Source organism: Leptinotarsa decemlineata, unplaced genomic scaffold (genome assembly GCF_025532065.1).
Source record: "Leptinotarsa decemlineata unplaced genomic scaffold, Ldec_3_MD MMD2_P_RNA_scaffold_14, whole genome shotgun sequence".
Classification (NCBI taxonomy): domain Eukaryota; kingdom Metazoa; phylum Arthropoda; class Insecta; order Coleoptera; family Chrysomelidae; genus Leptinotarsa; species Leptinotarsa decemlineata.
The window spans coordinates 4569950-4592707 of record NW_027412528.1 but is presented as its reverse complement, the minus strand read 5'-3'; the positions used below and the strand labels follow the sequence as shown (position 1 = coordinate 4592707).

At 34.0% G+C, this 22758-nt stretch overlaps 1 protein-coding gene across 3 annotated transcripts in view; it reads right to left on the bottom strand.

Annotated features, from left to right (window-relative positions):
* LOC111514274 (lutropin-choriogonadotropic hormone receptor) overlaps positions 1-22758 on the bottom strand; it is a 796850-nt gene that overhangs the window by 7039 nt on the left and 767053 nt on the right. For all 3 annotated transcript variants that reach the window (XM_074176962.1, XM_074176963.1, XM_074176965.1), the window contains 2 exons: positions 15741-16026; positions 14243-14602 (listed from right to left, as the gene is read on the bottom strand). In XM_074176962.1, coding sequence (XP_074033063.1) covers positions 14243-14602; positions 15741-16026 — 646 coding nt within the window. The remainder of the gene's footprint in view (positions 1-14242; positions 14603-15740; positions 16027-22758) is intronic.

The following is a 22758-nucleotide window of genomic DNA, read 5'->3' as shown; positions in this document are numbered from 1 at the left end:
GGAGTAGTAGAAAGCCAAATACCCAATGACCCGAAACAGGTCAAATTTGAATTATGATTTGACATACTTCAAAGGAAAAATGCTACCCCTACCTTCATCTCCCGTCGAGTGATAGGTACAACCTTCAATTTTTTAAAAGGGAAGCATAGGCTTGTGATATATCGTTTGAAACGCACTTTCATTCTTTATTCAAAAATGTTATCACTTTCAAGTTTGTTGTAACAATTAGGATAAAATAAATTAAAATCATGTTGTTACCGGAATTCGATAAAATACACTCAAAACTTATTGCAATATACTCGAAACTCATTTCATGTTGTGGTATCAATAATAAGAAAGTAAGCAAAATCCATAGCAATATTCTATTTAGATGGTATCCTTTAAAGAACTGTGAATAATTTCTGTGGCAACGTTAGTTTGAAACGCCTTGTCAACTTGTTTTTTGTGTTACAACATTAGTTGTCAGTATCAAATTTAGTTTAAAGTTCGTTAACTTCAAGTATGACAAATTATGAGTTTACCGGAAATGCATAAAATAACAGTTTATATTTCATGAAAAATTTCCTAATTTACCGCCCATATATCTCAAGGAACAATAAACAAAATAGAGAAGCAGTTTCGCGAGCTTGGTCATGTGGGACTGATAAAAAAGCAGCTGCCAATGCAATGAGTGATGAACTCAAATTATATGTGATGCTTGAGTTTGAGGAAAACCCACATAAATCGAGTTGACAGACATCCACTACATTCAATGTTAGCCATACATCGATAGTTAACATATTGAAAGAAAATAAAATGCATCCCTATAAAATGATACTTACTCAGGAGCTCATGGAAGATGATTTTGATAAAAGAACTTATTTTTGTGAGTAAATGATGGACATGTTAAATAACAATATCACCCAATCAGAAGACGTTATGTGTTCTGAGTGTATTTTGTCTCTCAACGGTCATGCTAATCGGCAAAATTGCCGCTACTGGTCAACGGAAAATCCTCACTTCATGAGAGAAGAATACACGCAATACCCTCTAAAGGTTATAATATTGGTCCATTTCCCATTGGTCCATTTTCCATTGAGGGCAACTTGAATGACGATAATTATTTGGCACTACTTCAAAATGATGTCATTCCAAGTTTAGCAAGATTATATCCTGATCCAGGAAACCCTCAAGTTCCAGTGAATACGATATGGTTTCAGTAGGATGGAGCATCACCACATTATCAAGTTAATGTCCGGCAATTCCTCGATACATTTCCCAATCGGTGGATAGGGGGGCGAAGATCGATTGAATGGCCAGCACGATCACCCGGTCTTTCATCATAAGATTTCTTTTAATGGGGATATGTGAAGAGCAATGTGTTCAAAACTAAACTTTCAGATTTAAATGACTTAAAAAACAAATAATGCTTGCGATTAGGTCGGTTACGACTGATATGTTAAATAATGTTGGAAGACAGTTTTATTTGAGATTAGGATGTTGCCAAGACGTCCGCGATGAACATTTTGAACATCCACTTCGTTAACATCCATAATTTTTTTTGTATTCTCTATTTCATTACGTTCTGCATTACATTTCAGTTTTTGAGTGTATTTCTTCGAATTTCAGTAACCACAAGATTTCAATTTATTTTATCCTAATCGTTACAATAAACCCAAAAGCGATAATATTTTTGAATAGAGAATGAAGAGACCTTTCAAACAATACATCACAAACCTACACTTCCCATTAAAAAAATGGGGTTTGTACCTGTGGAATGTTGTACGCTTCATCTATGAATTGGTACTACTGTACTGTACTATGCTGTACTACATATAACATGAAACACAGCGACATTGAGATTTCCTGGAAAGTATTTGTTTTTAACATTATGAGTAATTTGAGTCGGAAAACTAGAAGGGGTTCATCACGTTATAACATATGCACTCATTCTGAGATTATGATTCAGCATAAAAGAATATCGGTTATGCACAATTTGGATTTTTTTCAGCTGAACATTTGATTTTTGAATAGGTATTACCGCTCTCCATAATACAAACATAATTTTATATGACTGATGGGAAATTTGGAGAAATAATCCAAGTTAAAAGAGCAAATTCTCTCGAAGCAATAGTTGAAGCTGCTGTACTGGGATTTAAAAAAAATATTAACGTCAAATCATAAGTGACAGGTGACAGATCCTAGACTGGTTGAGCAGCTGAACTGCCATTGAAATGTCTATATATTCACCAGAATGACATAATCGATGTATAAAAAAGTTTCTACTATATTTATATGCTATGGACGTATTGGATTGACAGACAGATTTCGAAACTGAACGTCAAGCTAATGTTGTTGAAGTCTGCCAGTCGTCAAGATAGATGAAGTTTGGTATGATTTTTTCATCACATGACTGAGAATTAAATCTGAAATTCCCAAATAGACAATGATAACCTTGAAAATCTTGTTAAAATTGAGAGGGGTATATTTTTTTGAGAGATTAATTTTTGGGAAAAAAGGTTTTGGCATTCTATTTCTTCCACTTTTGTGTCTGAAAGTTACTTCTGTATAAAGATGGAGAAGTGAAAATCCAAATTCCTTTTCCAAAAAATAATCTCTCGATAAATATACCCCTTTCTATTTAAATTTCAGTTTGTTCGAATGATTCTTTGCATGATTTACACATCTTTGTAAAGAGTTTATTCCGAAATTAATTGCTTTCTTCCTTTCTTTGGACTATTTTCACATTTTTTGTATGAAGATGGAGAAGCAGAAAACCAAAACATTTCTTTCTCAAAAAATTATGTATCCTAAAAATAAAAACCGTTCAATTCATATCTGATTTGATTCCACAAGGAAAACTTGGGGTATAAACCGAATAAGAAACAATGTTTTTCTATAATTCATTGTTCATATACAAGTAGTTGTTTCGAAAGTACTCTTTCTTTCGTATAATTCAATGTTTATATGAAAGTAGTTGTTTCTAGAGATTTTCCTTCCAGTCTGCATGATCCACACATATTTTCGAACGGTTATTTCGAAAACTGCTTTTTTTAATTTCCCAAATTTTTGTTCAAAGATGGAGAGGTAGCAAGCCGAAATCCTTCTTTTACAAATCACTACATAGTGTAAAACAAAGTCGCTTTCCGCTGTCTGTCCCTACGCATCCTTATATCTTTAAAACTACGCAACAGATTTTGATGGGCGTTTTTTAATAGATGGATTGATTTGGGAAGAATGTTTATATGTATATAACATACGTAATATAGTAGAGGAACACTGAAAATTTCAAATGTTTCTAATTTGATGTCGAAAATAAACACATTTTGTGCTTACATTGCAAATGCTGGCTGAACCCTTAGATATATATCAAAATATTCAAGAAATAGTCCATAGGTCAAAGTGTAGGTAATTACTCAGAATCAGAATCAAAATAATGTCGCCTCCACGAAATTTATACATATTTCTTTGTAAGTCAGAAATTAATGGCAATTAGACAAAGTAATACTTACATAATGAAAATTATTAAATCAACTTAGGTGATTCAATAATTTATTTTATTGAAAATTTAATAAATTATTAAATTTATTAAATTAAATTATCAAATGATAATTCAATAATTTTCATCTGCAGGTTTTTCCGGGATTTCCTGCAGCGGAAAAAGCAAATGCGCCACTGGAATCAATGAAATCGCCCCGGAGCGCCAATTAATTTTTATTGTTGTTTTTATTTTATTTTTATCGTTGTTTTAATAACATGTTCTATTAAAAAAACAAAAAAAAATAAACCAATTGAATAATAATGAAGTCATACGTGGTGATTGAACACAAAAGGCTTTTTCTTTAGCTTATGATTATCTCCCACATAGTTGGGTAGAATATTTATAATCAGTCATATACACACTGTTTGATGAAATGGCGTAGATATTTCATGAAGGATCATAAAATCGATTGAAATAAAATAAACTTACAACGACCTCTTCTAGGTAAATTTGAAATCTTGAAAAGAAGGAGGGAAAGAAAACTGCGGTGAGGAAATTAAGTTGGATTATGAAGGTTATTTTTACCTAGATGGGGGGAATAGGAAATGAATTACGAAATTGGGATTTAAATATTGAGAAAAGTAAAAAAAATCAAACAATCAAAATTAATCTGGTCATTTAAGGAGATTGTTTGTGGATCTTTAACTATTTTATTTATAAAAAAAAACCTCACTAATGTTCAAGGTCCTCCCTTTATCACAGATTCGTAGAATTTTTTTATCTGTGAATGGATTGAAAATATGGTTTTGATTGATGAAATGATTGGCAAAGGAGCTGTTTGTTTCATTTCATAACAATGATCATGATCTCTATATTTCTGAATGGTGTTGTGATGTTCCTGAACCCTGGTTTAGGGTTCAGGAGCGGTCGGAGCGGTCGGTTTGGCCCATACACGCTGCAGGACAATCAGGGGTTGAACAAGAAAGTTATTAAACTCCTGATTTTTTCAAATAGGGACTTTATCTTTACTATTGATAAGGTATTCGCCTAATGTATTATTACAGTGAAAGGAAATATCAAGATTTTCGTCAAATATATATGTATACATTCCGTGGAGACAACATTGTTTTGATTGTGGTTCTGATATATCAAAATAATGTACTACAGTAATGTACACCTCCGTGCCATGCTTGTTTGTTGGTATCAAAACAACCAAAAAGTACCGACCAGATTTCACAAGGAGAGATTCAAGAGGAAGTTTTATGTGTTTGATTCATTGATGTTCTGTGTGAATTGGTTCCGAAATATCCATATCCGAAATATCATTCCAGAATATTCCGGATTGTGTTGGAAATTTTTGTGTACACACTCAAATGTTTTGTAACTTCATATATTGTGAAACTTTCAGTCCTAATATCTTCAAAAGCACACCCTCCAGGTTAAAACGGAAACCTTTTTCACGGATGGGGAATAAAGAGCTATTCTCTTTATCTTTCCATAATGATATGGGATGTTCAATTTTTTTTTTCCAGATCATTCCCTAATATTCCCTCACATTTAAAAATTTTCTAGGATATTTTGGAATGATTTCGATTGCTCTCAAATATTCTGAAGTGTTCTAGAACTTCACGGACAAATTTGGGGTACATAGAATTTAAAGAATGATTCAAGTCTGACTCCATTTCTCTGGTTTTACTTGGCTTGATAAATTTCCTGTTTCTTGTCAAAATTGATCCATCCCTCATTTTAACTATATTTGTTCTATCTCTAACTCACTCAACTATCAGCCCTGGCAACCAGTCTGACTTTGGTATCATTTGTACAAATACATTTTCACCCGGTTGGAGTGATTGCAAGGTTTTCACACTTCTTTTATTGTAATAATTTTTACATGCGAATTATCTCTCACTCATATGTTCATTATATTTTGTGTGATTTACTGGTTTTGGTTGTAGCTTATTGGAACTTTGGGGTGTTTTAGACCTAAAAATTTCTGCAGATGAGTGAACTCCATCAATAGGTTTGTTTGAAGGTAGTTGATAATGTTTCTTGGTGTATTCCACCATCCACAATCGTCTTATCATCCGAAGACGATTGTGGATACTAACAACCGAAACGTCGTGAAGTAACTTGGTTTGGAATCTTTTAATTTTCATTTCTTGTTAATAATTTTTTAATTTTCATCTGAAGATCTTGATCCAACAATGTCCTCTCTCTCATAAAACAAAATGTAGGGTGTCTCCAAAGGCTCCAATAAATTCAATGCATCGCCAGAACACTTCGTGACACGACTATCGTCAAACGAGGACATTGTTGGATCAAGATCTTCAGATGATGTGGTGCTGCAGGTTTTTCCGGGTTTTCCTGCAGCTGAAAAAGCAAATGCGCCACTGGAATCAATGAAGTCGCCCCGGAGCGCCAATTAATTTTTATTGTTGTATTCAGCAATATATAAATTTTTCAATTTTCATCTCGTATCAATAGTTCATTTTTTTTTATTTTTGGTTATTACTTGTATTTTATTTCATTGTAATTTCAGTTTTTTTGCTCAATAAAATTGTTATTTTTCAGCTAATCTCTTTTTTAATTTTTTAGAGATTTCTCCAGGTATTTCAAATCGATTTATATCATATTAGACAATGGAAGTCCAAACTAATGATATTTCATTAGTTTGGATGGAGTATTCTCCATCAATAGGCATATTACGGTACAAGAGAAGTGCCATATTAATTTCTTCATTATCTTCCAATACTTTTTCAAAATATTTTTGCGGTTTGTACATTACGCTCAGTCATTCCATTTGACTGTGCATGTGCTGGAAAGGACATAACTGATTGAATTCCCAACAATGAGCAAAATTTTTGAATACCTGTGAACTAATTGAGAACCACCATCTGATACTAATGTAAGTGGTATGCCATGTCTAGGGAACATGACTTTCAATTTCTCTATTATTTGTTCACTTCAACTGGTAAATATTTTTCACTATGTAATTCAAACAAATCGCATCCTACCTTGCTCCAAGGTAAGTTAGGAATATCATGGTTTTTCATGGTTTTGAGACTTAGCATATTTCACAGTTCACATTTTTTTTTGTTACATTTCATTAACAATTGTGGGCAAAAAATTTAAATTCTGAAATTGTTTCAAATATTGATTGATTTCCATATGATTATAATCTACTTTATCTAGCATTTCCTTGTGCAATGATTTCGGTACTACCAGTGAATTACCCTTAAAAATGAGATCATTTGCTATGATAAGTTCACTACAATATTTCCAATACATTATTACAGTCATCAACTTCTTCGAAAGTATTAGGCCATCCATTTGAAATAAATTTTTTTAAATTTGCAAGGTTGCATCAGACTCAGTTTTTTGTTTGAATTCCTGTAACTTATTATAGGAATGGTTATATTTATTTCTGAAATTATCATGCAACTATTTCATTCTCTAGCCCATCATCTGAGTCATCAGGAATAAGTTTTTTGCCTGCTTTGTACTTAACCTCAACATCATATTTCTGAATTTGAAGTGGCATTCGCTATAACCGTGCTGGACATTTATTTAAAGGATTTTTTTGAATATGGAAATTAGCGGTAAATAATAATAATAATAATAATAATAATAATAATAATAATAATAATAATAATAAATCTTTATTTTTCAGTTAAAAAGCATAAATGTATGAATACATTCCAGCAGTAACTGACAAAAACGTCATAATTAATATAGAAATGAATTTAAATGATATGAACACAGTCATAAGTTATTAATATAAAAGAATTAAAATATATAATTATATTAAAATATAAAAAATTCATAGAACCTATCGACTTGATTGAAAAAGACACAAGAACATATTAAAAAAAATTAAAAGTGACAAATGACAACTGTCAGTGGGAAAACAACAGCACAAATATAATATTTGACTTGTCAACAAGAAAACATATTCATAAAATACACTATTATGTAATAAATTCAATAATACTGTAACAGTTTTTCTCAATAAGAAATGCTTTAAGTCTGGATTCAGAAATATTATTATTTGGAGATGTTTGGATAGAGACATCGAGGTGATTAAAAACTCTGCATCCCAAATATAAGTGACTTTTTTGATATAGGTTAGTTCTGTGCACAGCAGGCACAAGAAGATTTCTGGATCTTGTGTCATATTGATGATCTGTTCTATTGAAGAATTTACCTTTATGTTTGTATACATATATATACAGTTCATACAGATACAAGCCTGTCGAAGTTAATGTCTTTCGTTGTTTGAAAGCCTCTCTACATGACTGCCTCCAATTTAGTACTGCAACAATTCTCACAGCAAATTTTTGCAGAGCGAAAACACGTGACCAAGATGTACATGTACTCCAGTCAAGAATACCATATCGCAGATAACAGTTGATGTTTGCATAATAAACTATTAGTAGTATGTTATCGTGACAATGATTTGATAAGAACTTCAACGCATAACAATTCTTTCTTTTCTGATGTTATCACAAGTTCAGTAGTATCTTCGCCAGTTATGAGTAGATTTGTATCACCAGCATATGATATTACTTGGACTTTAGAGATGTCAAGAAGGAAATTAATGAGATCATTAGCATAAATTTAAAATAACAAAGGTCCAAGAATTGAGCCTTGGGGAACTCCTTGTTTAAAAATGAGAGATTGGCTCCGAGTTGTGTTGATGATTACACTCTGGGATCGATCAGTTGAGTATAATTCCATTAAATTCAATGCTATACCTCTTATACCATATCGCTCGAGCTTAATTAATGAGAGGTCATGATTAACACAATCAAAGGCCCGAGAAAAGTCAATAAATAGCCCACAAATCTGGACTCTTCCATCCAAGGCTGTTATTACATTTTCTTGAAAATTATATAATGCAGTTTCAGTACTTTTGCCATTTGTGAAACCATGCTGACTTGAAGATAGCAACTTATTCATAGTTAAGAATGAAAGCAGTTGATTTTTTATATTCAACTCATAAAGCTTGCTAAAACTTGATAGAAGACTTATTCCTCTGTAGTTTTCAGTGAAGTGGGGGGTCACCTTTTTTATAAACTTGAGTTTGCCTGGAAAAATCTGGGAAAATGGTCAGCTTCAACGGTTACTTTTTTCCCGAAAATATATTCGTGAAATCTAGTTAGACCGAACACGATAGCCAAGAGTTCTCTTTCGATTTGTGTATACCTGGTCTGTGCTTCTGTCATTGCTTTTGATGCGTATGCACATGGGAGTTTATTTTGTAAAAGACACGACCCTACCCCTGACTGTGAGCTGTCTACTGAAATTATGGTTTCACCATTCACATCATAAAACTGTACCCACCGCCATCTGGCCAGAGTTTTCAACTTATGGCTGGACGGAGAGCAGCCGATTCCGGATTGGTTTGTCGAGGGGCGGACCGTTCTCATCCCCAAAAGCGGAGATTTGTCGATTCCTAAGAATTACAGACCGATAACATGCTTGAATTCGTGTTATAAGTTGTTTACAAGCATCTTATACACACGAATACTCACCGCAGTTGACCGAGTGTTCGAACGGATATATGAGCAGAGAGGGTCGAAGAGAGGAGTCGCTGGATGTAAAGAGAACCTGCTCATCGATAGATGTGTAACGCAGGACTCGATACAATATAAGCGTAACCTCTCTATGGCCTGGATCGATTACCGTAAGGCATTTGATACAATTTCGCATGAGCTCATTTTGCATTTGCTCAGATGCCTTGCGGTACCCGACAACATAGTGAGATGCATTGAACAACTACTACCACTTTGGCGAACTCGCTTCACCATAACATCTGGTCAAGCAAGAGTCCAAACAGGGTGGGTCACTTTCAGAAGGGGTGTATTTCAGGGTGATTCCCTCAGTCCACTTCTATTCTGCATCTCACTATTGCCATTATCCGTTGCGCTCAGAAACACTCGAGGGTATAACTGTGGAACCCCCGGAAACCGGAGGCACAAGGTCACCCATCTGTTTTATATGGATGATCTTAAACTTTATGCCTCTGGAGAGAAGGATCTCCATCAGTCCTTGAGGGTGGTGGAAGAGTACACGCATGCTATCGGTATGAAATTCGGGATAGACAAATGTGCAATGGTTCATCTCAAAAGAGGACGATGCGGGGACTACGGAGAGGATGTGCAGCTCGTAGATGGAAGCATCCTACACCATCTGGATGCCGGAGAGACGTATACTTACCTCGGGGTGGAACAACGCCACTCACAAGAGGTAACCGCAGTGAAAAACTCTCTCCGCGGCAAGTATCAGCACAAACTTCGACAGATCTGGTCATCGGAGCTGTCGGGGAAGAACAAAGTTGCTGCAACAAATATGCTTGCCGTTCCAATCTTACTCTACTCGTTTGGAGTAGTGAAGTGGACTCGGGAGGAGCTGTATCAACTCGACGTAAGGACCCGAAAAATGATGCATCTCTATAGGAGTTTGCATCCTAAATCGTCCGTTCCACGGTTGTACTTCCCCCGACAACAGGGAGGTCGTGGACTTTTGAGTTTGGAGTGTCTACATGACAGAATGGTACTGGATACAGCCTGTAAAGTCGTCAGGAGTTCGGATCCCCTTCTCTGCATGGTCCGTGACCATGAGAGAGCAGGAATTGGAGCATTTCTCTTTAGGGCAGCTGCTCGAGCAGCTGATGAACTCGGTATAGTTTTCGACTCTGAACGAGGTGACTACAACTCTGTCACCGAGTTGGAACCCGTTCAGCAAAAAGCTCAGATAAAAGCCGCAGAGATCACCTTACTTCTGCGGAGACACAGGGATAAGCCAATGCATGGGGTCTTCTTCAATAATATTGAAGACCTTGGCTTATCAAAGCGCCTGACGTTCGCTTTTCTCAGGTCGAGTGGGCTGAAGTCGGAAACTGAGGGGTTCATCATGGCTTGCCAGGATGGTGTCTTTAACACCTTAGTCTACCGCAGTCGCGTGATGGGTATAGAGGTTCCTGACACAAGGTGCAGGGCCTGCCGCGAGGCGCCCGAGACCCTAATGCACTTGCTATCAGCATGTCCAGCATATGCGGTCTCGGCCTATATCCATAGACATAACGCGGCCCTAAGGGTGCTATATTATCATCTACGGCACTCCTACGGTATTGACGAGACACCGGTGTTGCCCTACGCTCCGGGGGATATTGAATCCGTTGTGGGGAACGAGAAGTGCCGAATTTATTGGAACTATTCGTTCCCCACCCTCAGGCTCATACAAGCTAATAAGCCTGATGTAGTTCTTCTCGACCACCAGATCAAGACGATATTTGTCGTGGAGTTTTCAGCTCCTGGCGAGACGAATATCGTCAGAAAAGAGGAGGAAAAACGGATAAAATATCGAGATTTTCTCTTCGAACTCCGCAGACTCTATCCAGATCACTCTGTCAAGATGGTCGTTCTGATTGTTGGAGTCCTTGGTGGAATGATGTCTTCTCTACTCTCGAATCTCAAAATCATACCGGCTTGCCGCATTAAGGCAGAAATCTTAGCCGCACAGATGCAGAAGGCTGTCATTCTTGGCTCACTGCGTTTGCTCAGGGCACATGATTCTCGGACCCAATGATCACTTACCCCACGGTGTGGGGAGTGGTCATTGGTTGATTATGCTGGCGCGCCCTCCCGAATGTATCGGGGCTTCGGGGGATAGGGCCTGACCAGCGCACACTACGGTGAAAAAAAAAAAAAAAAAAAAAAAAAAAATCTTTATTTTTCAGTTAAAAAGCATAAATGTATGAATACATTCCAGCAGTAACTGACAAAAACGTCATAATTAATATAGAAATGAATTTAAATGATATGAACACAGTCATAAGTTATTAATATAAAAGAATTAAAATATATAATTATATTAAAATATAAAAAATTCATAGAACCTATCGACTTGATTGAAAAAGACACAAGAACATATTAAAAAAAATTAAAAGTGACAAATGACAACTGTCAGTGGGAAAACAACAGCACAAATATAATATTTGACTTGTCAACAAGAAAACATATTCATAAAATACACTATTATGTAATAAATTCAATAATACTGTAACAGTTTTTCTCAATAAGAAATGCTTTAAGTCTGGATTCAGAAATATTATTATTTGGAGATGTTTGGATAGAGACATCGAGGTGATTAAAAACTCTGCATCCCAAATATAAGTGACTTTTTTGATATAGGTTAGTTCTGTGCACAGCAGGCACAAGAAGATTTCTGGATCTTGTGTCATATTGATGATCTGTTCTATTGAAGAATTTACCTTTATGTTTGTATACATATATATACAGTTCATACAGATACAAGCCTGTCGAAGTTAATGTCTTTCGTTGTTTGAAAGCCTCTCTACATGACTGCCTCCAATTTAGTACTGCAACAATTCTCACAGCAAATTTTTGCAGAGCGAAAACACGTGACCAAGATGTACATGTACTCCAGTCAAGAATACCATATCGCAGATAACAGTTGATGTTTGCATAATAAACTATTAGTAGTATGTTATCGTGACAATGATTTGATAAGAACTTCAACGCATAACAATTCTTTCTTTTCTGATGTTATCACAAGTTCAGTAGTATCTTCGCCAGTTATGAGTAGATTTGTATCACCAGCATATGATATTACTTGGACTTTAGAGATGTCAAGAAGGAAATTAATGAGATCATTAGCATAAATTTAAAATAACAAAGGTCCAAGAATTGAGCCTTGGGGAACTCCTTGTTTAAAAATGAGAGATTGGCTCCGAGTTGTGTTGATGATTACACTCTGGGATCGATCAGTTGAGTATAATTCCATTAAATTCAATGCTATACCTCTTATACCATATCGCTCGAGCTTAATTAATGAGAGGTCATGATTAACACAATCAAAGGCCCGAGAAAAGTCAATAAATAGCCCACAAATCTGGACTCTTCCATCCAAGGCTGTTATTACATTTTCTTGAAAATTATATAATGCAGTTTCAGTACTTTTGCCATTTGTGAAACCATGCTGACTTGAAGATAGCAACTTATTCATAGTTAAGAATGAAAGCAGTTGATTTTTTATATTCAACTCATAAAGCTTGCTAAAACTTGATAGAAGACTTATTCCTCTATAGTTTTCAGTGAAGTGGGGGGTCACCTTTTTTATAAACTTGAGTTTGCCTGGAAAAATCTGGGAAAATGGTCAGCTTCAACGGTTACTTTTTTCCCGAAAATATATTCGTGAAATCTAGTTAGACCGAACACGATAGCCAAGAGTTCTCTTTCGATTTGTGTATACCTGGTCTGTGCTTCTGTCATTGCTTTTGATGCGTATGCACATGGGAGTTTATTTTGTAAAAGACACGACCCTACCCCTGACTGTGAGCTGTCTACTGAAATTATGGTTTCACCATTCACATCATAAAACTGTAAATCAGGTTTTTGAATTTAAGGTTTTTTTTCAGGATCTCGAATGAATGCTTCTGTTCATTCTCCCAAAAGAATTTTACATCTTTCTTGAGTAGAATTCTTCCGGATTTTTTTCAATAATAATAATAACAATTATAATATACGTTATTGTCATTAAGAATGAATCTTGTGGACAAAACTTGTGAAAAATATGAAAAATAGAACACTATAGTTCAACACTATAGTTCAACGTCGAGATTTTGTATCAACATGGTTGTGTACAGATTTATTTAAAAATTTCATTAACACTCATATAATACACATATAAACATATATACTTATATTTCATCACTTCGGACTTCCATTGTCTAATATAATATAAATTGATTTGAAATCCCTGAAAAAAAATTAAATTTAGTCAATCTAGCCTAGAGATACGTAACATATGAAAAACTCTAATCAAGCGAAAAACGACCAACTCCCGCCAAACGGAGAGAAAGAAGAGGGGATAGGTGAAAGCATTCGAATGACCTATAAATAGCCAGATCTTGGAAAAATAAGTCCAGTTATCACCCGAAGACGATTGTGGATACCAACAATCGAAATGTCGTGACGTAAGTTGGTTTGGAATCCTTCAATTCTTATTTTTCATTTATTTGTTTGTTGATAATTTTTTAATTTTTCAGCTTTTATTAACATTTCAATTTTTATTTTTTTGGTTGTTGCTTGTATGTTATTTCTTTGTAATTTCAGTTTTTTGTTTAATGAAATTGTTATTTTCGGTTAATTTTTTAATTTTTTTTTTCAGAGATTTCAAATCAATTTATATTATATTAGGCAATGGAAGTCCGAACTGATGAAATACACCACGAAACATTGTCAACCACTTCCAATCAAATATATACTCATATATAATATTACATAAATAAACACACCCATTACACCAGACAATCGAACATTTATATCCAAACAAGAATATGAACAAAAATCTTATACATATACTTTGGGATATTACAATTGTCTCAGAATAAAAATTTTGTTTGATTTGAAAAACCCAACGAGATTTTGAATGATTATTTTCTGCTATTGCTACTCAAAACACCAGTACCTAGAGATCCTGAGTTGGAAACTAGTTTCAACTATATAATTTTTCGTGAGATGATGCTACTGCGAATATCTATGATGCCCTCTACGTGGCACGGGAAGTTATCACTATAACTTATCAAGCACACCAGGTTAATGACCATAATAGTCGATGCCGTTGAAGTAAAAAATTGTTTGACACGTAAATCCAGTTGTCTCATAACTTTGAAGTTATCACCGACGTTTATATTGTAATTTCGTTTTTTTAATCAATTCCTTATGTATAATTATGATTCTACAATACCCCACTCACCTTCTCGTATGGACTTATACATACTTCCATAGCATACACATATCAATGCAAAAGCTACAGCATTGAAAGCTAATAACGTAGACAAGTATATGACATCCGCTTTTCCTTTGTTTTCTAGAGGCAAACATATACTTGTTCTGGAATAATTGCTAACTCCTATTAGAGGTAACACGGCCATCAGAAGTGCACAAATCCAGCCAGCCACCATAACTCTGACAGCATTTCGAAGTTTGAGTCGTTTGTTGAGGTGTATAGCCCAGGTTATAGTATACCAGCGTTCTGTCGTGATTACAGCCAAGGTGTAAACAGAAAGTATGTTGCCGAAAATAGTAAGAAAACCAGCTACGTTGCAACCATTTCCTGGAATTGAAAATGAATGATTGAACGAAATAGAAAATTAAGAACGATTTATTTGAACCTGTCGCTGTTGTTTGAATAAAAGATGTACTGATATCTATTCATTATATGTGACAAGGTATTTTGAAAATTAAAAAAGGAACTTCGAACCATATCATTTACTTTAAGAAATATAAAAAAACAAATTTTTTGATAATTTTTCACTCATCTATGGTTCGGTTTGAACTTTGTCAATCGATAAATGAAATGATACATAATGAAGTTATAATAGTGGAGATGATGACTTCCCTTTATATGAAGACTCCAACTATGGTTTCGATACAAAACTCAATTCTCGAATATCAAAAATAAACAGGGCTCCCAAAGGTCGCATGAATTCATTGAAGCTGAAACCCATACATATGTTGATCTAGGAGTAATTGATAATATCACTGAATATGACTGGAAAGTTTGAAAATGAAATAAAAATATGAAATTCAAAGTTGGCAGATCCGGAGAAATTCAACAAATCATTCAGCATATTTTTGCTGTTTATTGATCAATCCATTAATTTATCAGTTGAAGAAGTGTTCAGTTACAATACAGGAGCCGACATTGTAACATACTAACTTAGGTAACACGTCAGATATGCTTAACAAAGATAGACACCAATCAACCTAACATTAAAATTAAAAATAGACTATCAGAGTCAAAAAGGAGTATTTTCAAACAGAAGAATAGTGCTTGTAAACAGAAAAGTATGCAAAGTATGAATGTTTCAATAGAAACGTGATACTGACTTTTTTGAATCCATTCAATTCAACCAGATTAATTCGAAAAAGAGAATTTTTTGGTTGAATATTTCAAATTCAAATGAATATTTGAAATGAAATAACAATGATATATTCTAACAAATAATCATTCACTTTCATGGACTTGACATTTTCCAATTATAATAAAAAAAAAACTAATGAAATGAAATTTTAAGAATCACTAACTTTTTATCAGTTGAGAAGTATTGTGTCCCTCTGAGGACAAAACATGCCATAGATTTCTTTTTTTACGTACAGAACTGTAATTTATTGTATAATCACTGTCATTTTCGGAATAGAGTGTACGAAACAAAAACATGTATTTATTTCTCTACCGAGTATCAACTTACCTTCCTGCCAATCTATCGCAGAGTTGAAGTAAACTCCAATGGAGCAAGCATCAACTGTAGCTATCAACAATAAATGAATTCCAATGCACAGGTCAGCTATGGCTAAATTACACATCAGAAATTTGGACACTGTCAGTCGGAAATGGGAAGTTGAGATGACTATTACGACGAATAGGTTGCCAGTAACTGCTGACAAAGAGATGAACCACACTGGAATTCGTAATCCCCAGTTACCCATCAAATCTTCACATGGATTGAAAGCATCTGGAGGTGGATAGCACTTGACCTGAAACATCATTTTCATTTGAAAATTTGAAAATATCATTCCGATGGAATGAATCAAATTATAGCAGTTTCAGTTTTGGCTGATTGGAGTTATTCGTTCATTTCTGAACGAATAACTCCAATGATTTATAAAATCAAAAAAGACAGTCATTTCCCAAATTCGAAAAATATTTTTGAATGAAATTGCCTTGATTTCAGTAATAATGATAATAATGTTTATTTTCGTATATATTTTTGTGATGAACTGTTTGGAACCTTTGGTGTAGTAATGAATATTAATTGGCGTGAAGTTATCCACAGATTTCTGGCCACACATGCTGACGTAGGGTAAAATGAAAATATGTGGTTGGGATACGAAATTATTAGCACCCGCACTAATATCTGTGGCTGGAAATACCTATCACTATAGTTTGAACGTGGAATTATTAAGACTATTTGGTGTATAACTTTTTTATAGAATCTTGAGTAGATTGACGCGTTGATAACCGTTTTCTCATCAACAATACAGATTTAGGGAAGAATAATATTGGAAATATCAGACTTACTTTCCAATACCCCATGTAGAAATGATACCCGATGATGTGCGTTCATCAAAATCATACAACTTCCATAGCTTCTATACAGATATCGAGAATAAAATTGTTAAAATGATCAGACTAACTTTTGAAACCCATTGTAGAAATGGAACCAGAGGACGTGCGTGCATAAAAATCGAACAAGTCTTATGGAATCTCGGGTAGATTAATGTGATGATAACAGTTATCTTGTCACCTATACAAATTTCCAGGAAAAAATGTTGTTACAATCAGACTCATTTCTTAAAACACCTTGTAGAATTGGAACCAGATGATGTGCGTTCATGAAAATCACACAACTCTTATAGAATCTTGGGTAGATCAACATAGTGAAAACCGTTGTCTTATCACTCATACAGGTTTCGAAAAAAAATTGTTGCAACAATCAGACTAACTTTTTAAAACCCCTTGTAGAATCAGAACCAGATGATATGTGTGCATAAAAATCAAATAAGTCTTATGAAATCTGGGGTAAATTAACATAGCAATAACAATTTTCTTGTCACCCAAACAGATTTCGAAAAAAAATTGTTGAAACAATCAGACTCATTTTTTGAGATTCCTTGTAGAATTGGAACCAGATGTGCGTTCATGAAAATCACACAACTCTTATTGAATCTTGGGTAGATCAACGTAATGCGAACTGTTATCTTGTCACCGATACAGATGCATGTAAAAAATTATTGAAAATGTCAGATTTATACTTTCCAATACCCCTCGTACAATTCAAACCCGATGATTTGCGTTCATCAGAATCTCACAACTTCTCAAGTAGATCAATGTTGTTGAATTCGTTTTCTTTGTTTCATCTATACATTTTTCAAAAAATGATTTTTTAAAATGTAATACGAATGAGTAAGAATATTGCTTCCCTTCCAGTTTGAAGATTTTGTGGCAAATTGAAGAATTAACTGTCCTGAAGAGATTTATTTCCAACAATATTTCACTGATCACAAACTAATTTATTCACAACACTTAGCAACTAACGCTTAATTCATTTCCACTATTTAAATTTCTTGTTTAGCCGCACGATTCACTTTCTGAACTGCCCTCTTGGGTCGGGAAACCGGGCTTATATAATGTAACGGTTTGATGTCATATATTTGTTACATGATTCAGCCGGCATACTGGTCAGGGGCGGCTTCAGATTCGTTACAGTATTCTCGAAATCTACTATTTGAATATTGAAAATTTCATGAAGTGAATTGGTGTTAGGAATCATCTGGTTCCAATTCTACAAGGAATCGCAAAAAATGAGTCCGATTGTTTCAAAATTTTTATTTCGAAATCTGTTTGGGTAGCAAGAAAACTGTTATTATTACATCAATCTATTCAAGATTCCATCAGAATTGTTCGATTTTTATGCACGCACATCATCTGGTTCCAATTCTACAAGGGGTTTCAAAAATTTAGTCTGATTGTTGCAACAATTTTTTTATGAAAATCTGTATGGGTGATAAGAAAACAGTTTTCACTATGTTGATCTACCCAAGATTCTATAAGAGTTGTGTGATTTTCATGAACGCACATCATCTGTTTCCAATTCTACAAGGTGTTTAAAGAAATGAGTCTGATTTCAACAACATTTTTTCCCGGAAATCTGTATGGGTGACAAGATAACTGTTATCACTAGGTTAATCTACCCGATATTCCATAAGACTTGTTCGATTTTTATTCACGCACATCATTTGGCTCCAATTCCACAAGGGGTTTAAAAAAGTTAGTCTGATCGTTTCAACAATTTTATTCTCGAAATCTGTATGGGTGACAAGAAAACAGTTTTCACTATGTTGATCTACCCAAGATTCGATGAGAGTTGTGTGATTTCCATGTACGCACATCATCTGGTTCCAGTTCTACAAGGAATCTCAATAGATGCATCTGAATGTTTCAACAATTTTCTTTTTTGAAATCTGTTTAGATGACAAGAAAACTGTTATCGCCAAGTTAATTTACTCAAGAAACCATGGAAGTTGTGTGATTCTCATGAACGCACATCATCGGGTGTCATTTCTACATTGAATATTGGAAAGAAAGTCTGATATTTCCTATGTTATTCTTTCCTAAATCTGTATTGTTGATGAGAAAACGGTTATCAACGCGTCAATCTACTGAAAATTCTTCGAAAAGTTATACACCAAATAGTCTTAATAATTTCACGTTCAACCTATAGTGGATAGGTATTTCCAGCCACATATATTAGTACGGGTGCTTATAATTTCATATCCCAACCACAAATTTTTATTCTCCTCTACGTCAGCATGTGTGGCCAGAAATCTGTGCATAACTTCACGGCACTTGAATATAACTGGATTTTTTTTTCCAACACCAAACTTTATTTCAACACCTCGAATCGTAATTTTGATCACTTGGTGATCGAAACACGGTTGGTTTTGAGAAAAAACTCCAGTAATATTCGTATATATTGATACAAATTATTTTCAATGAAATCAAAAATAAATATACAAGACAATCACAGAAACATAGGGATCTACATCTTGTTTGTGACAAAATATATTATGAATTCACAAAATACCTATATTATGAATATAAATAAAAACAACAATAAAAATTAGGTAATTGGCGCTCTGGGGCGACTTTATTGATTCCAGTGGCGCATTTGCTTTTTCAGCTGCAGGAAAACCCGGAAAAACCTGCAGCACCACATATTCTCAAGATCTTGATCTGCCAATGTTCTCTCTCCCATAAAATAAAATGTAGGGTGTCTCCAAAGGCTCCAATGGATTCAATACATCGCCAGAACACTTCGTGACATGACTATTGTCAAACTTATACCAGTCCGGTTCGTCTTCGACCAAGGCGTAATAATGACCAAATTCAACGCCAGAATCACAGTGAACAATGACTGCATGAATATTGTAATAGTGGTCTGCTAGATTGAAATGTTCATTTATTCTGAACCTTCGAAAGAGTTTTTTGCTTCCGTCAGAGGTTTGAGTCTTGTTTGAAATTCATCAGTGTTATTATTAGATTGATTGGTGCCTCAGATATACTTGTTTCCTTATAATTATAAATTCAGGAAATATAATAAAAGAAAAATACCACTACACAGGCGCTATCGCCCGTAACAACTGTTCAATGTGCATTTGTGCAATTCCGAATAATAGAACACTTATAATAAAACGTTTCACTATGCAGCAAACTTCCTCACTCGAACTGGTACATTGAACTATTTTTCATATTATATTGGTTACAGAATTTGAATTAGCTGATAATGGGAATTCTAGGTAAACATGTAGATTTTGAGAAAGAGTATTCACCATGCAATATTAATTCTAGGTACTCAGATAAAATTTAAACAATAAATGGTTGATAACGATTTGAATTTTCGTAACTTTATGAAAATAATTTTAATAATCGTGAGTGATTAACTACTCATTGGCCATTCAATATATCATTCGATTGTTTTCATTTATTGATTTTAATTCCAGTTTCAATTTTTTCGACATAGTACATGTCGAAATCGTGATTGTTCCTGAAAAGGTGGCTGATATAAGTGCAATTGGTGTTCTTCACTTCAAAACTTCTTTTTTGTTCGAAAGTACTCGTTAAGAAAAACCGTTTATCAGATTTCTAGACGTTCTTTCTATATAAACTTTTGAACACGATCCACTTGTTAGCTTGTAGGCACCTGATTCATCGTCCTTGTTAATATTTGACTTTTTCTTCATATTTCTATCTGAGGTATCAACTGTTTTATATGAATATTGATGTGCTGCGCAGTTTATGATGATTTCCTGGTATATATAATCATAGCATGAGGCACTAACTCATCAGTACCCCGATATCTATAGAGAATTTCAATAAGTAACTGACTTCAAATGGGCCAGAAATCAGGTATATACTCACATTAAAAATAATATTCCTGCTTCCTGGGAGAGTAGTTTCATATTCATCGATTATAATTTATCCGCCTAGTTTCGTAAGAGTAGATAGACAGAGAGAACAATTAGTACTTCATTTGAAAAAATAGAACATGAGAACAATTCTTTGCACTGATTTTTTGGACCTACCACTCTCACCGATGATTGGCAACTAACCAGGTAAGTGTTCACCACTTAAAATTATTAATATTATTTGACGAAATAATTCAAGGGAAGTAATTCATTTTGAATAATGAACAAACTTATTTATAATAATAATAATCGTATTTCTTTGATTGACGACTTGTTTATTTTGTGGAAATTCATTTTCAGTGAGGATACTCTATAAAAACTATAAAACATACTTTTGTCTATTTTCCATAATAGTTTTATATTTATGACTAGTTTCGGTCATCACACCATTTTCAAAACTAACTAGATTACATTCAAATTTGAGTAATTAATACCTACATTGCCAATACCTACCATAAATAATTTGGAACCTAAATTGTCTATACCTGGGATAACCTCAATTAATAGCAGTATACCAATGAATATAACATTTTTTTTTATAAAATGTAGGTTTTGGGAACTGGGTTATAGGTTCAGGAGAGGACTATTGTTTAGTTTGAAGGTGGTGACAATGTTTCGTGGTGCATTTCATTAGTTCGGACTTCTTCTGTTTAATATGATATAAATTGATTTCAAATCCCTGAAAGAATCTGTAAAAAATTTAAAAGATTAGCTGAAGAATAACAATTATATCAAGCAAAAAAAACTTGAACTACAATGAAATAAAATACAAGCAACAACCAAAAAAAACAACAAATTGGAATATCAACACGAGATGAAAATAAAAAAATTATTAACAAGAAATGACAATTAAAAATCAAAATATTCCAAAACTGAGTTACTTCAACACGTTCGATTGATTTTTCTCCTGAACCATTGTTCTTTCTTGTGGAGGATTCCAGCTTGAGCCGCAAAGAAACCGCATATATGTTGTCCAACAACGCATTTAGCCAAGCTAGCGTAGAGATACGCAACATATGGAAACTTCTAGTCAAGCGGAACACGACCAACTTCCGCAAAACAGTCAGATCCCGCTTAGTCCAGTTATCACCCAAAGACGATTATGGATATGTACTAACAATCAAAATGTGGTGAAGTAACTTGGTTTTGTAATCATTTGATTTTTAATTGTCATTTCTTTTTATTAATTTTTGAATTTTCATCTCGTGTTGATAGTTTACCTTTTTTAATGTTTTTGGTTGTTGCTTGTATTTTATTTCATTGTAATTTCAGTTTTTTTGCTTAATATAATTATTATTTTTCAGCTAATCTCTTCATGTTTTTACAGATTCTTTCAGGGATTTGAATTCAATTTATATCATATTAGACAATGGAAGTTCGAACTAATGAAATGCATCATTGTTTAGATCAAGTTGTTCGTTAAGGACAATAGAATTGGGATTTTTCTTTGACTTGTTCATTTCCATAGATTCCAAAAAATTCATCATTTTCCCTTTTTCTCTTGTGTGGAGGATTTTTACACTATCTTCATCTATTTTATGTTTCAAATTTTGAAGATGTTCGTACATTATTGATTTTTTATCCGAAATGACATGATCATGGTACTTTATACCAAAATTTCTACCAGTTTGGCCTGCATACATGGCGGGGTATTAACCACATTCTAGTCGATATGTACCACCAGATCATTTTCCTTTGTTTAATTCAGGTGACATTAATAATCCGTTTCCTGAATTTTCGTTGGATGTGTGAGTTGTTTGTAGGTTGAATTTTGAAAGATAATTTTCAATATTCTCGGAGATTGTACCTGTATAATTGATACTAATATACTGTTGTCCTGGTCTTGTGGAAATTAAATAAAGTTCTTTCATTACTGATTTTTCTTGATATTTCATTATAATGTTGTTAACTAGAGTAATAGGTATTTTTGTTATTAACTGCTATTTGTTTAATGGTTGCGAAATCACTTCGGAGGTTTTGATTAGAAGGGTATTGTTAAAGCCCTATGTATCATTGACCTGAATGCAGACAATTTCTGTGAAATCGGGTTGAAAGAGTCAAAAGGTATTGTGCAATCTATGAATGTGTTTTTTCTGAAAACTTCAAAGTCGAATTTATGATTGGTTTTGAATATTGTCAGATCTAAAAAATGTATATAATTGTTCTCTTCTATCTCTACGGTGAATTTGATTTTATCGTGTAGACTATTGAAGAATTTCAATTAATTGAACCATCGAAGTC